Below are 12500 nucleotides of genomic sequence, written 5' to 3' on the forward strand. Positions count from 1 at the left end.
AAAACTGGCAAGACAAGAACGATTTGGAGAAGAGAAAATCTCAGGATTTGAACTTATACAGACCATGGAAGCGTAGGAGCGGGAAATAGAGAACGCGGTTGATTCCTCAAGTGGGATGACAATCACTTAACGATCAGGTCAGTTTTAATAATTTCAATAGTTATTTCATTGTAGTATTGCCGTTTTTTTCCTTCAGTGCCGCTTAGCTAAGTAATGGGTCACGTTTAAGATTTCGAGATAAAACCAAGTTTTCTCTCTTTTCATAACCAATCAAGTACTTGAGATTTCATTTCATTAAATTTTTTGCAACCTGAGCCTTAAGATTTCCTGTCTCCGATGACTTAAACAACATAATTTGTAAGTCTATGTACCGCATTTCTCTTTGGGAATCATTCTAGGTAATATATAAAGCAACAGCAAAGCAGATTACAAAAGTTATTGTGCGAAATTTTCAGCAGAGTGGTGTTTTTCATTTCTTTTTCAAATTGCAGTAGTTTGTGTGCTCTTAAAAAGACAATTTCGAATGCGCAACCCAGTGTTTAATTTCTCACCACGCGCTAGTAAATATTCTGCGTTAGTATGAAATAAATTCTCAACTGATTTTCTAATATTTTAAACATTCAATAGTTTCAAAATTTCGTATTCAAAGTTTAAAGATTTTTTTTCATTCCACAAAGTACCGAACGTTATGAAGACATAGCGTGCTAGGCTCTTATTAACTTGATTAAACCTACTCAAGACAGTTATTGGTCCTTTTTTTTCTTTATTTATAAACAGATATTCAGACTTCGCTTCATTTGCCAGGAAGAGGATAACGGAATGTTGTGGGAGCTAAGTTCACAAAAGGTGTCTGGAGAGGTAAAAAATACTTTTTCAGGGGTGGGGGGGGGGGGGAGGGAGAAAATCGGTGTAGTATTTTGAGTTCCCTAAGATTTGTGTTCATTTTTATTTAGATGGATGAGGATACTAATAACGTGAAGTGAAAATTGCGCCATGTGTAAAAAGGCGTTTCGTTAGCAGCACGCAGAAGAACAAACAGCTGACACAGAACTTATGACCCGCATTGCCGTGGTAAGATTCAGAAATAATTTTCTTTACTCAATATACAAAGAAATCGGTCTCTTTTGTTATCCTTATTTGCTCTTTCACTAACTTATTTGTCGGGGTTCTGTTTTCTCTCTCTTACAGGTTTGTCACGAGCATCATCCAGATACAGATTAGGAGCAAAGCTGTATAGTTTGTATATATTTTAATAAAGGATTGAACCCTCTTATTAAACATAACTTTGTCTTTGCAATTCAGTGCATATTTGCAAGTAAAAACGTGGATGAAAATGGAAACAGTTATAATCATGAAAGATGTGATCACTGCAAAAGTTTAATAGCCCTTATAGGAGTTATCAGCGGTTTTGCTACACGAACGAGGCTAAGGGGTCATTTTGCATTGAATTGACCCATAAGTCTCTTTTGCATGTAGTTTCAAACAAAAGAAAATGTGCCTGCAGGCTCAACTCCAATAAGGACCATTGAAAAACTCTTCGACAATTATTTCTAACTACGGCGAGTGTTTTTCAATGACCCTTTGTTGCTCCGTTTTTCATCCCATTCGCCGAATTGAAAAGGCAGTGTAATGTTTTTTTTTTAATTTTTAAATCTGAGGGTTTAACTAGTTTATAAACAGCCTTTGTTCTTAGTGTTTGTAAATATTTCAATTCTGTAAGTCCTCGTTTGTAAATACCAAGATGAAAATATATTTTTTAATTGCTTGAAGGAAAACGTGTCATTGGTGTTCAATATTGTATGTGAGAAACGGTCATTCTTCCACTCGCTAACAAATAGTTGATGAATCATTGTCCGTGACCAGTGTTCATTTTGTAACGGTGACTACAAAATGCAATGGAGTTGATGCCAAAATTTCTTCTCGTTCGTGAAATAAATGTTGGAACCATTAGTTCCCCAATTATGACTTCTATTCCATTTTCATCAGTTGTTATTTCAACTTTGCGACGGCCTCCTTTATTCATCTTATCCCAAAGTTCATGCAGTAAGGTTACGATTTTGTTGTCAATTGCAGTCGTTGCAAACGGTTTGTTAAAGCGTCCATCTCCACAGCAAAAAATCTGCTGTTCGATCCGGCATTCGTTCCAACTCTGAATTGAAATAATTTTTCCATTAACCTTACTCGTGACGGTGTCCATTTTTGGCTGTATCATAAGGATGAAAAACAAACCGGTTTGACGGGTTTTTCTAGTCTACAATATTAAGGAGACCCTTTTGAATTGGCCATCATATCTTAAACTGGTTTGGTCTGGTATTTCTAACCAAGCCTTAAACATGTTTCAAGTCGATGAGAGGTCCCTGTTGGGGTACAACGCGGAGCTCCGGGCAACCCCGAGGAACTTCGAGCAAAAAGGTTCTGTGCCACTAAACCTTATAAATGAATAGAACGATCTCAATGTACTCATTTCTCATCAATCTTTCATTGAGTTAAGATGGGAAGAGAATGATGCACTGTTGTCAATTCTGTAAGAGAGCATTTAAGCGTAAGTTCAGAGATCTAGACGGTTTTCTGTTAAGTCCATAAGGAGCCAATAATAGTTAAGTTTATAGATGTCTCTGGGGACAGCTGAAACGCACTATTTAACGAAAAACCGATCTACCCACGGAATTTGTCCTCGCACATTCTGCAAAACCTTGTACCACAATCGTTTCTCTCTCAAAAAAGCATTTATTTATACTTGTTCAGTTTGTTTAGTCTTTTCCTGGTTTCCTTAGTCTAGATAAAATCTTCAGCCAACTGGTCAGTTGCATACAGATGATCGTTTTTGCAAAATAACATAAGCAATTCCACTTTCTTTTTACGTTGGGATGTTCTCCGATTTGTAACATTGTATGCTTCGAAAATGCGTCGCCGCGTCCCCGGGTTCTCACGTCCCCTGTCCCCGCGTCCCCGTCCCACTTTTCGACACAGCCAAAAACATCCAAGCGGAAAAATTCTACAAAATCTGGAAAACGTCTTGAAAAACTCTTGTGTACTAGATTGCGCATACTGATAACTCCTTCGCCAGCATAAAAACAATTTACACAATCAGTTCACAAAACAACAAATCTTGACGCGCCTCGCCTCAACGCTGCAAGAACGATGTGAATTTTTCCACGCCAGCAGCAGGATTAATCTTGTTCACAATAACACGATTTACTCTTTTACAAACATTATTTACATTTCCCTTTTTCTTACTCGCGAAGGCAATGTTCATTTCTATCGAGAATGCTTTTTTCATAGATCGTTTCAAAACAACTTTTTTGGATTTTGCCACGATTAGGTATTGTGTCGTTCGTTTGTTTAAAGAGAACTATTTCTCCCAAATATCACATTGTGATAAGCGTTCTCCGTTAATTCAGTAAAACGTTTGAAATGTTTGTTGGTGTGTGTTTATTGACTTAACCGAACCGTTCGGCAAATCTCGAGTGTTTTCCATTACTTACTTAAAATTCAGAACCATTTTAAAGAAAGTCTTGTGAGATATTTCGCCTTTTCCATCAAATACTGCATGCTCACAAGTGAAGTCCATAAGTCTTAGCTTGTCGAGGCGTGTGGTTCAGGCCCCCTTTTGTGTTTGTGCACTCGTTGTGACGAGAGTTCTGTTCTTAAATAAAACTGGGGCTGTTTGTCGGCCTGTTTGGCGTGAAATGGTTTCATTTCAAATTGAGATGCTCTTCGAGAATTACTCTACTTGTCTTCGAACAATTTGATGAAGATACATGTGTCGAGTTTTATTACAGCTGATCACACCCATGATAACTTCAATGTAGTTTTCATTTTATTATAGTTATGTATGCAGCCATTTGTGTCAAATAAATGAAATAAACTGTTTTTCGCATTAATAACAATTAATGTCTGGCGTGATTGATGTGTCTTGTGCGGGCTTGCCAAGGTATGTTCTCAAAACCCCTTTTGTTGTCCTTCTGTTCCGATTTTATCCATTTGTCGCCAACACAACCAGTTTTACACTCTTTTCCAAAAGTTAATGTAAACTGACGTCTTTGCTTTCTCATTGGTCGTTTACCTTAATATTTGCGATACCATCAGGATGGCTGGGCAGAACCGTAACAGAAGCACACAACACACATCTCTCATGAATACAACCTCATTAAACATTCATCCAGATTAAAAAACCCACAGATACCTATACGCCCGGCATCTCAATATAACGCCTAAAGCTCATTGCCGCCATCTTGGATTTGTTCAAAATCGGTTTGACCAGGTCCATCTCGGTCAACACACATGGCCATTTCTGAAACTGAAATTCTCTTTTTTATTCAATTTACACGATGTACAATCTACTTCAGACATTTTAAAGGTAAAGAGAAGATTCAGAATAGGCGAGGCAGAGTTAAACCCTGATCGATGGCTCGTCATTGCAGTCTCTGATATCCACTAAACTAACGAGTCAAGCTCACGGAAAGTCGAATTTTTAGAGTATTGACAAAATGGTACTCAGAAAAACAAGTGAAAGCTAACCATCTTCAAAGTGGGTTTTTAAACCTTAACATTGTAGATCAGCGCGGTTTAGCTTAGAAACGCTATTTCTTGTTGAACTTAAGCTTTAATTCTGCCTGTTTTCATTCTTTTTACAGAGGTAAGCTTGTCATATTAAGTTGGGATATTGCGTCGTGTAATGGTTACGCAAAGTCCAACGTCATTTTGAGGGATGGCCGCGAGTGCAGACCGTCCTTCGCGAACCCCTTGTACACCTACGTGACCGTTGCGTCTCGTTAAATCCCCAAGCTCATAGCCGCCATCTTGAATTATGCCGAGTGGCCGCCATTTTGAATGAATTGTCCCAGTCATCCGTCACAGACTACTCAAAACAAAACCTTAAAAGCAACCGCCTGAGCCACCCGAATATATCTCTTAATCAAATAGCATATTATTAACCGAAGATATCGAAACTTTGCGAGTAAAAGAAAAATACCTTTTGAAATCCATCTGTTAACTCTTTCCAGAGATTGTTTTTCTCTTCAAGAAACTGTGCTTCCTTTTCTTTCACAACTTTGTCAAGCTGAAACGGGACAATAAACGAAACGCCAGTGAATAATATAAACACTTCATTTAAGTCCATAGGTTATAACGTGGAGATAAGAAGTCAACTCAGATACTGGTGTTCTGCTTTTTCTATATTAGAGGGTAGTTCCAGGCAAAATTGTCGAGCAAGTTGAGTAGAGAAGAAACACTATATCCACTCAAGAGAAAAATTCGAGTTTCATTCCTGAACAAAAGCAACAACGATTTAACCAAATGTTAAGCTATAATTCATTTAGTTCACCTGTAATTTTGAGGCTTCTACCACTTGAAAATAATAATCCACTCAAAAACATGCATCCGTAAAAAAAGCAAACGATTTTTTCACAGAAAGAACTTCCTCCACCAAGTTTGAGCTACTCGTTGAGCTACCTTTTTTGACGAGCTGCAAGATGTCTTGTTGAAAACGTGAAAGCTCTTGACGCGTTGATTCAACGTCACAATACCGCTTCGCCTGGCACCATGCAGGTCGATCCAAGTTTTAAGCTTTTCATGAGAAAAATCCTTTGCTCTTCCTCTTATCACTCAAATATTCACCTTCCGGAGTATGTAGTTCTTAATTCTTTATAGCATTTTAGCGAATGCAAGGCGAATATACTAAAAGACAAACTTTGAAGAAGACGAAGTTGTTTAACCAACTGAATGTGGAAGCGATGCGTTCAACCAATCAGGAGCGAGTACTTTTGGCGCTCGACCACAAGTAAAAATTAACCAAAAAAAAATGCCCTCTTCATTGACCCATCAGCATTCAGTAATTTTGCCCTGTATGTTATTATGATAATAACTTAAAAACTGTCTGATAGTTAAGTTTTTTTTTTTTAATGTTGACGGTTTCGTCTTCAAATTGTTTTACAAATGCCTAAATTTTTAACCTGGTCGTACAGCTTGGTTTTGAGAAAAAGGCCTTTGAAATGTCTAGTTTCCAGTCCCCCGTCTAGGAGCTCCGTCACTATATTTAGCGTTTTCTCCTGATTTGCATTTATCTGTTAGGTGAAATTACATTTTACATCAATTGAAATGATTAACACTTCAGAAAAGACATCCTGTTGCTTTTATTTCACATGTTTCAAAATCTTGATGATTTTCTTCGGAAAACTGTGGTAAGACACCTTAAATGCAAGTCCAGAACATCCCTCGAGCCAAAAAATCACGAAATGCACTCAGGCTCGTATTATTTTCTATTCTTATGTCATTTTATGGCTGGACATAAGTGTGCTCTAACTTTCGATCAAAAACAAACATCTACCTTGCTCGACCACGCATCTGCTTCTTCCATCTTCTTCTTAAAGCTTTCCCTCAGTTGCTCTATGCGATTATGATGAGCAGAAATCATCATATCTCTTTCCTGTTTCAGGGAAGTCACTTCATCTTTAGCCTTTGTCAAGGACTCCTTTAAAGCTCCCATTTCCTCAGCTGTGTTTGTACTTTTTTCTTCTTCATCACTTTCTTTTTTTATAAATTCTGCAATGCGCTCCTCAAGGTTCTTACAGTTATCAAACAACTGCTGAATTTGATTCTCTTTCAAAAGCAAGTTTTCCTCTTTCTTATTTATTTCTTGATGAAAGGCTTTTGCTTGACTCTGTAATTTTTCTTTATAGCTGTTTAAATCATTGGAGTTGGACCTGTCAAGAAAAAAGTACGTAAACGATTTAGCATGAAATTACATTGAAAGGTTTTAAGGAGACCGTGTATGTCTTAGGCAGTAAGACATTCACAATGTAGAATAAATCGAGTCCAAAGTCTTGAATTTTGGTTTTGTTGTAAAAAATGCCTATGTTCTTAAAACGGGACACGTGTTTTTCTAAATTAAAAAAATCATAACATTCGCATTGCCACTACATCGTCCGTGCCTCAGCATACAAGAATAGGGAGCTTAAGGACGCGACGCTTTTGAGACGCGGACGGCAACTGGAAATGAACATTTCGCATGCCAGGACAGTAGTGTATCCCAGATTTTTAACCTAATCAATGGAGCAATATAAAGGCGGTAGTGACAAGACAAGTTAAAATGGAAAACAGCTCACTTCCCGTTGCCGTCTGCGGCTCAAAAACGTCGCATGCTTAAAAGGCCCATAGACGGATTTTTCGCGCGTTGCTAAGGAAATGAAATGTTACTTTCCTTTCAGTGACTGACGTCATCACATCGTGAGCTGACCAGAAAACCCACTCACAAGCAAAAATCACCACACGAACAGGTGTTTGCATTAAAGGCTTTCCCTCGCCCTTCCTCGCGTTCGTTCTCAGATCAACTGCGCATGCGTAAACGAACTGACTTCCGGTTTGAGGAAAAGCTAAATTTCTGGCGGTCTTTAAATTGAATTATCTTTTAATAAAGCAAAGCTTTGATTTTTTCAAATCGTCTTTTTGAAAACGTTATGGGTATTTCAGTATCGTTTATCTCTTTAAAAAGAGCATTTTTCAAAATAAAAGGAAAACCATGCTTGGCTGGATGCAAAAACGAATACAAATTATCAAACCACTTATTAAATACCCAAATTGTGTAGCACGTAGACAAATTTAGCGTTTTTTTTATTGGTCAGGTGACCATGGGCGTGGCATGACGACGTCATATTTTGGGTCATTGGTTTACAAAAGTTGGAAACTGACCAAAATAACGCCAAATTCTCTCAAATTACTTAACCATTACATCCTTAGCAACGCACCCCAAACAACACGTCACTAGGCCCTTAAATTTCCTAATACGTGGAAATTACTCCACGAGCATGCATTGGATACTGGAGACGGTAAATAATCAACAAGGCCTGTAACGCCGAGTTGGTTATAACCCATCTCATATCCAACAAGCCTGCATGGAATTGTTTTACGTAAATTCATTGAAATCTGATCTGTTTCAATTTCATAAAACCACCGCCGCCGCCACCATCAATTTCCATATAAGATCATACGGTACATGAGCTGAGAACCAAGATGCAGTGAGCCAATCAGAACGCTAGAAACGCAACATCCCGGATAATTGAAAATTTAACACGCCCGAAGGGCATATTTACCTCGAGGTGCGGGCCACGGACGAGAGATGAACCACAAGTAGGGCCATAGGATTTGAATTGGGTACAACATTGAGTTAGCCGAATTGGTCTATTGCACAAAAGACTTACTTCACGAGTTCTTTGTAACATATTATTTCACTGTTGCACGAATCATTCTGTTCCTTTGCTCTCTGCAAGTCTTTTTCTTGTTCGATAACTTTCCTTTCCAGATGGACGCATTTTGCCCTCATCTCCTGAGCTAAAGCTTCAGATTTGCTTAGGGCTTCCTCCAATCTCTTCTTTACATTCTCACACTGCAAACATCAGGGTACATGTAACCAAGAAAAATACATTCAATGGGGAACATTAGATGGGGTCATAAAAAGGGAAACTACAACAATATTTTTAATTACAGCTTGCTGGATGTGTTAAAAGTTTGTTTTGACCTTTTTATTGATGCCTTTTCCGACTAAATATACATGTACTTATAGTCTAACGACATTTGTATGGAATTCTGTGTGATCTTTGACAGCTCATTTCCCTCGAACCAGAGGCCTGTTAATTGAAAAACAGTATTGGACAAAAAAATAACGACTATCATCCCCTTAAGTTTAAAGTCTCAGTTTTCCTTCATTTGGCGTTTTAAGAAGAAAAAGTGTAAACCATTTAGGGAAGAGGCACAAAAAACTTTCCTCAAGCAGAAAGAAATTAGTGCAAATCTTTTATTAGATAGATATGGAACACCATGTATGGTCTTTGCGGCATACCTGGTAGCATTTGTACACTACAATTAAATGAATGAAATTAAATGAATGAAAAAGTTAGGAATAATCATTGTATGCTCTCTCGCTTTTTCACTTACCTTCTTTAAATTGTCCATTAGCCCATGATTTTCCTCAGTGAATTTCTTGCATATGAGAGATGCATCGATTGAAACACTTGCAATGTGTTCTAAAACAACTCGATTATTTTCTTGAACAAATAGTTTCAAATTATTCAGAGCTGTCCTCTGCATTTGAAGGTCCACCTGAGATCTTGAAATAAACTTTACAAGATCATTCATTTTTGACTGTGTTTGAACTAGTTTGTTTTCCATGCCATGCAAATCAAACTTTAAATCATTGTTCTGGTTTTTTAGCTCCTCAATCTGTTCTTGTTTTGAGGTCAACTCTGCCACCAGAATATTTGCCCTACAAATTTAAAAAAGGGGAACAATAGCAACAACATCAGATGTACAGCTGTATTCGTCAATCACACCAGTAAAAGGGGGCATAGTTTTTTAGTGGATGTAGGGGTTGTTAACCTACTGATTCTTAAACCACCCACAATTGATGGGTAAAATTGTCTGGCATTTGACACAGTAAAATCTTAAGTCTCGCTCGTAGACGTCAATGGGCTAAATTGCCCGTGTGACCAAAAAATGAATTCTCATTTGTCTTTAGATTTCAAAACTATGTTAACTAAACACTAAGTGACCAAAGTTTTAAGCCTTGATTTCAAAAACACACCTGTTTATTTTAATAACTGGAATTTTCCTATTTTTTGTTAATGGTTCATCATTACTAACTTTAAGATCTTGAGAGAGCTGGATCGAAAGAGCTGGAGAGAGCTGGATCGAGGAGAGAATGACGTTTATAAAGACTCACTAGTTTATGAACACAACATGTATTTCAGTTGCAGAATTAATATGCAGAACGGGACTATTGGGCTTTCAGACTTTTGAACTTTTGTTTTTCATATACACAGTATAATAAGCTGCATTTGGACCCTGAAGTTTTGAGCCAGTTAGCCTTTGAAGTCACTTTTCCCTGGATCCAGCCCTCTGAGGTCCAATTGGTCTGTTTTGAACACCAGTAATGGTGGACTGTGAAATCCAAAATTTACACTCTAAGTAAACAGCCTTTGGTTAAAATTCAAAGCTCAAAATTTTGTCTGTCAGCTGTTACAAAATGTAAGCAAACACACTTTCAAAATCTGATGAAAAAAAAAGGAAATGATTTTTTCAAAGGAAAAAACAACAACAACAACAACAGATGCATCCATCAATCACACTTTTTTTTTTGTTAGAGGGTTGTAAAATTTATTAACCTTTTCCAGTCGGCAAGAGTGACTTTTATAGATTTTTACTCTCCCCTAACCCCAGACGATTTTACTCGTCAATAGGGGCTCCCTTCGCCCAGTTAACTGGGCTCTGGTACAGTCATGTTACTGCCTTAAAACCACCTTGATCAGTAGTTGAATGTCAGTCGCCGTGTTATGGCTGAAAATAGCACAGCAAATGGCCCCCCCTAAGTTTGTGAGTAAAATAAATGCATTGAATGTTCAACAACTACAAAAATAGTGTTCAAAAACGTGTGAGTTTGCTATTGTTAGTACACTCCTAAACATTAATGCTTTGATATGAATAGTTATCACCAGTCTGAGAGCAATTTAATGCTGAAGCAATAACACAACACTTTCTTACTTTTAAGAAACGAAATATATGTGATTCATTCATTACATACTGTATATAATTTCATTCGTTGCTTCATTCATCACGGGAACATTAGAGCCCACAATTGACAAATGACCAGCTCCCAACATCAGAGGCTTCATATCTCTGTTGGTTGGAGGGTCAAACTGGCATCGCGAGGTCACGGGTTCAAACCCTGTTGATGTCCTGAAATTTTCAGGCTTATCTAGTACGCATTTGCTTAAATTGCATTCATGAATGCAAGGATCTGAACGTCATTTCGTCAACTGGGGGTGTCCTTAAAGGCATTTGAGGTGCAAATGGGTTAATTAATTATTAATAAGGTTATCTACATTGTAATTTGCCTCATGCAAATTGTAAATTATTGTGGATAGGTATTTTTGCCAATACCTTTGCTCACTCGCTTGCAATGCCCTCGACAGTTTATCACTTTCCTCCTCCATACTTGCCACTTTAATCTTAAGTTGTTCCTCTCGTTTAACACTTCCTTTATAATACTCCATTTGCCTTTCAGCCTCCTTCACTCTTTCTTCCAAAGCTTTCATTTCATTGTGAATAAGGTAGCTCACACCACAGAACTGACATACAGTATCATCTCTCTTCATCTGCTGAATTTCTTTAGGGAGGGGGTGCTCAGGAATAAATCGTCCAACTGATTGGTCTTCCATCATGTCAATTGAGATAATGGTAACTTCTGGAAAACAAAATGACTAGAACATCACGTGGTCTGAAATAGGAAAACAAAACATAAAAGGTAAAAAGTTCTTGACTATCTCATGCAAATTCAAGTGAAGAGTCGAGTACCTCTAGGAATAGAAAACCAGCGGTCCATCTTTTGTCGCTTAGTCAAGCGCAAGGAGAAGGGAGGCAGGAAAAAATGACTGCATGAAATCCGGATTCAAGAGGAGTGAGCGAAAACACAGGGCATCAAGATAAGGAATTATATTGGACATGGGTAATTAGATTTGGAATAGACCTCTTTAGCTTTTACATTTTGTTTTCCCATTTCAGACCACATGATGTTACTCTAGGGAAAACTTTCTTTCAAATGTCGTTCTATGCACGTGAATATGTGCGCATAACTTTTGAAAAAACAAAAGGAAAATTCCGTTGAGAACATCGCATGGTCTGAAATGGGAAAACAAAAAGTAGAAGCTAAAGAGGTCTATGCACATTAAAAAATCGATCAGCCGTGAAAGGTCAAACTTCCTGTCCGCAGTCCCTCTTTTCACTCACTACTCCTCAAATCCAGATTTTGAGTGGCCATTTTTTTCATGCTTGGCTAACTTAAAGTGATGAAAAAGGGTCTGCTTGTAGTCTACTCTGGGAAAGCATATCAGAACCTCATCAATCAAACATCAACAGGGCATTTCACATGTTCACCGACACGTTGGACAACACGTTTGGAGATAGGATTTGTTAGCACCCATTGAACAACAAAATGCCAAACAAAAAGTTGGCAAAAGTTGTTAATTTTCTATATTTCTGTACAATTCCTAAATGGTCATTGGTGCTCTCTATATATTTACTTTAAAATAAATTTCACTTGATTTCCCCCTTAATGTACAGTATCAAGCTTATTTGTTTCCCTGATACAGGTAGCTTACAGTGTACCATGAATAGAAGAAAACAGGAGAGCGCAAAGTTTTTTTTATGTCATACAAGGATCGAAACCATGGGTTGGATTTCTGTGGACAAGATTAGACTAAGTTTCCAGACTCAAACTAGTGCTAATGGTAAAATGTTGTGGGCTATTGGTGTACAATGGTCACCCTTGGGAAATGGTCCTAAAGGTGACCGTCATATACAGGGTCACCAATATATACAGGACGTCAGTGAATGTTTTCATTGGATTCTAATTTAACTTACGATGAACACATAATTAAAACGGCTTCTTCTTGCATGTCCTGCCTCGGACAAATAAACCGCGTCAAGCATGTTTTTGACAAACGTACACT

At 37.8% G+C, this 12500-nt stretch overlaps 1 protein-coding gene and 1 long non-coding RNA gene across 3 annotated transcripts in view; one reads left to right on the forward strand and one right to left on the reverse strand.

The window, feature by feature from the left end:
• The window catches only part of LOC137994954 (uncharacterized), a 21731-nt gene that overhangs the window by 6594 nt on the left and 2637 nt on the right, over window positions 1–12500 (reverse strand). Inside the window, exons 2-6 of one of the 2 annotated variants that reach the window (XM_068840533.1) lie at window positions 10933–11236; window positions 8932–9259; window positions 8199–8383; window positions 6329–6704; window positions 4976–5062 (exon numbers count right to left, since the gene is read on the reverse strand). In XM_068840533.1, the coding sequence (XP_068696634.1) occupies window positions 4976–5062; window positions 6329–6704; window positions 8199–8383; window positions 8932–9259; window positions 10933–11213 (1257 nt within the window). In that variant the 5' untranslated portion in view covers window positions 11214–11236. Of the gene's footprint in view, window positions 1–4975; window positions 5063–6328; window positions 6705–8198; window positions 8384–8931; window positions 9260–10932; window positions 11270–12500 lie in introns of both variants that reach the window. The other variant, XM_068840534.1, reaches the window with a different exon arrangement.
• Window positions 775–1404, forward strand: LOC137994953 (uncharacterized). The gene is made up of 3 exons (XR_011122225.1): window positions 775–858; window positions 954–1071; window positions 1189–1404. It is a non-coding gene; the product is annotated as an uncharacterized lncRNA (long non-coding RNA).

Source organism: Montipora foliosa, chromosome 3 (genome assembly GCF_036669935.1).
Source record: "Montipora foliosa isolate CH-2021 chromosome 3, ASM3666993v2, whole genome shotgun sequence".
NCBI classification, from domain to species: domain Eukaryota; kingdom Metazoa; phylum Cnidaria; class Anthozoa; order Scleractinia; family Acroporidae; genus Montipora; species Montipora foliosa.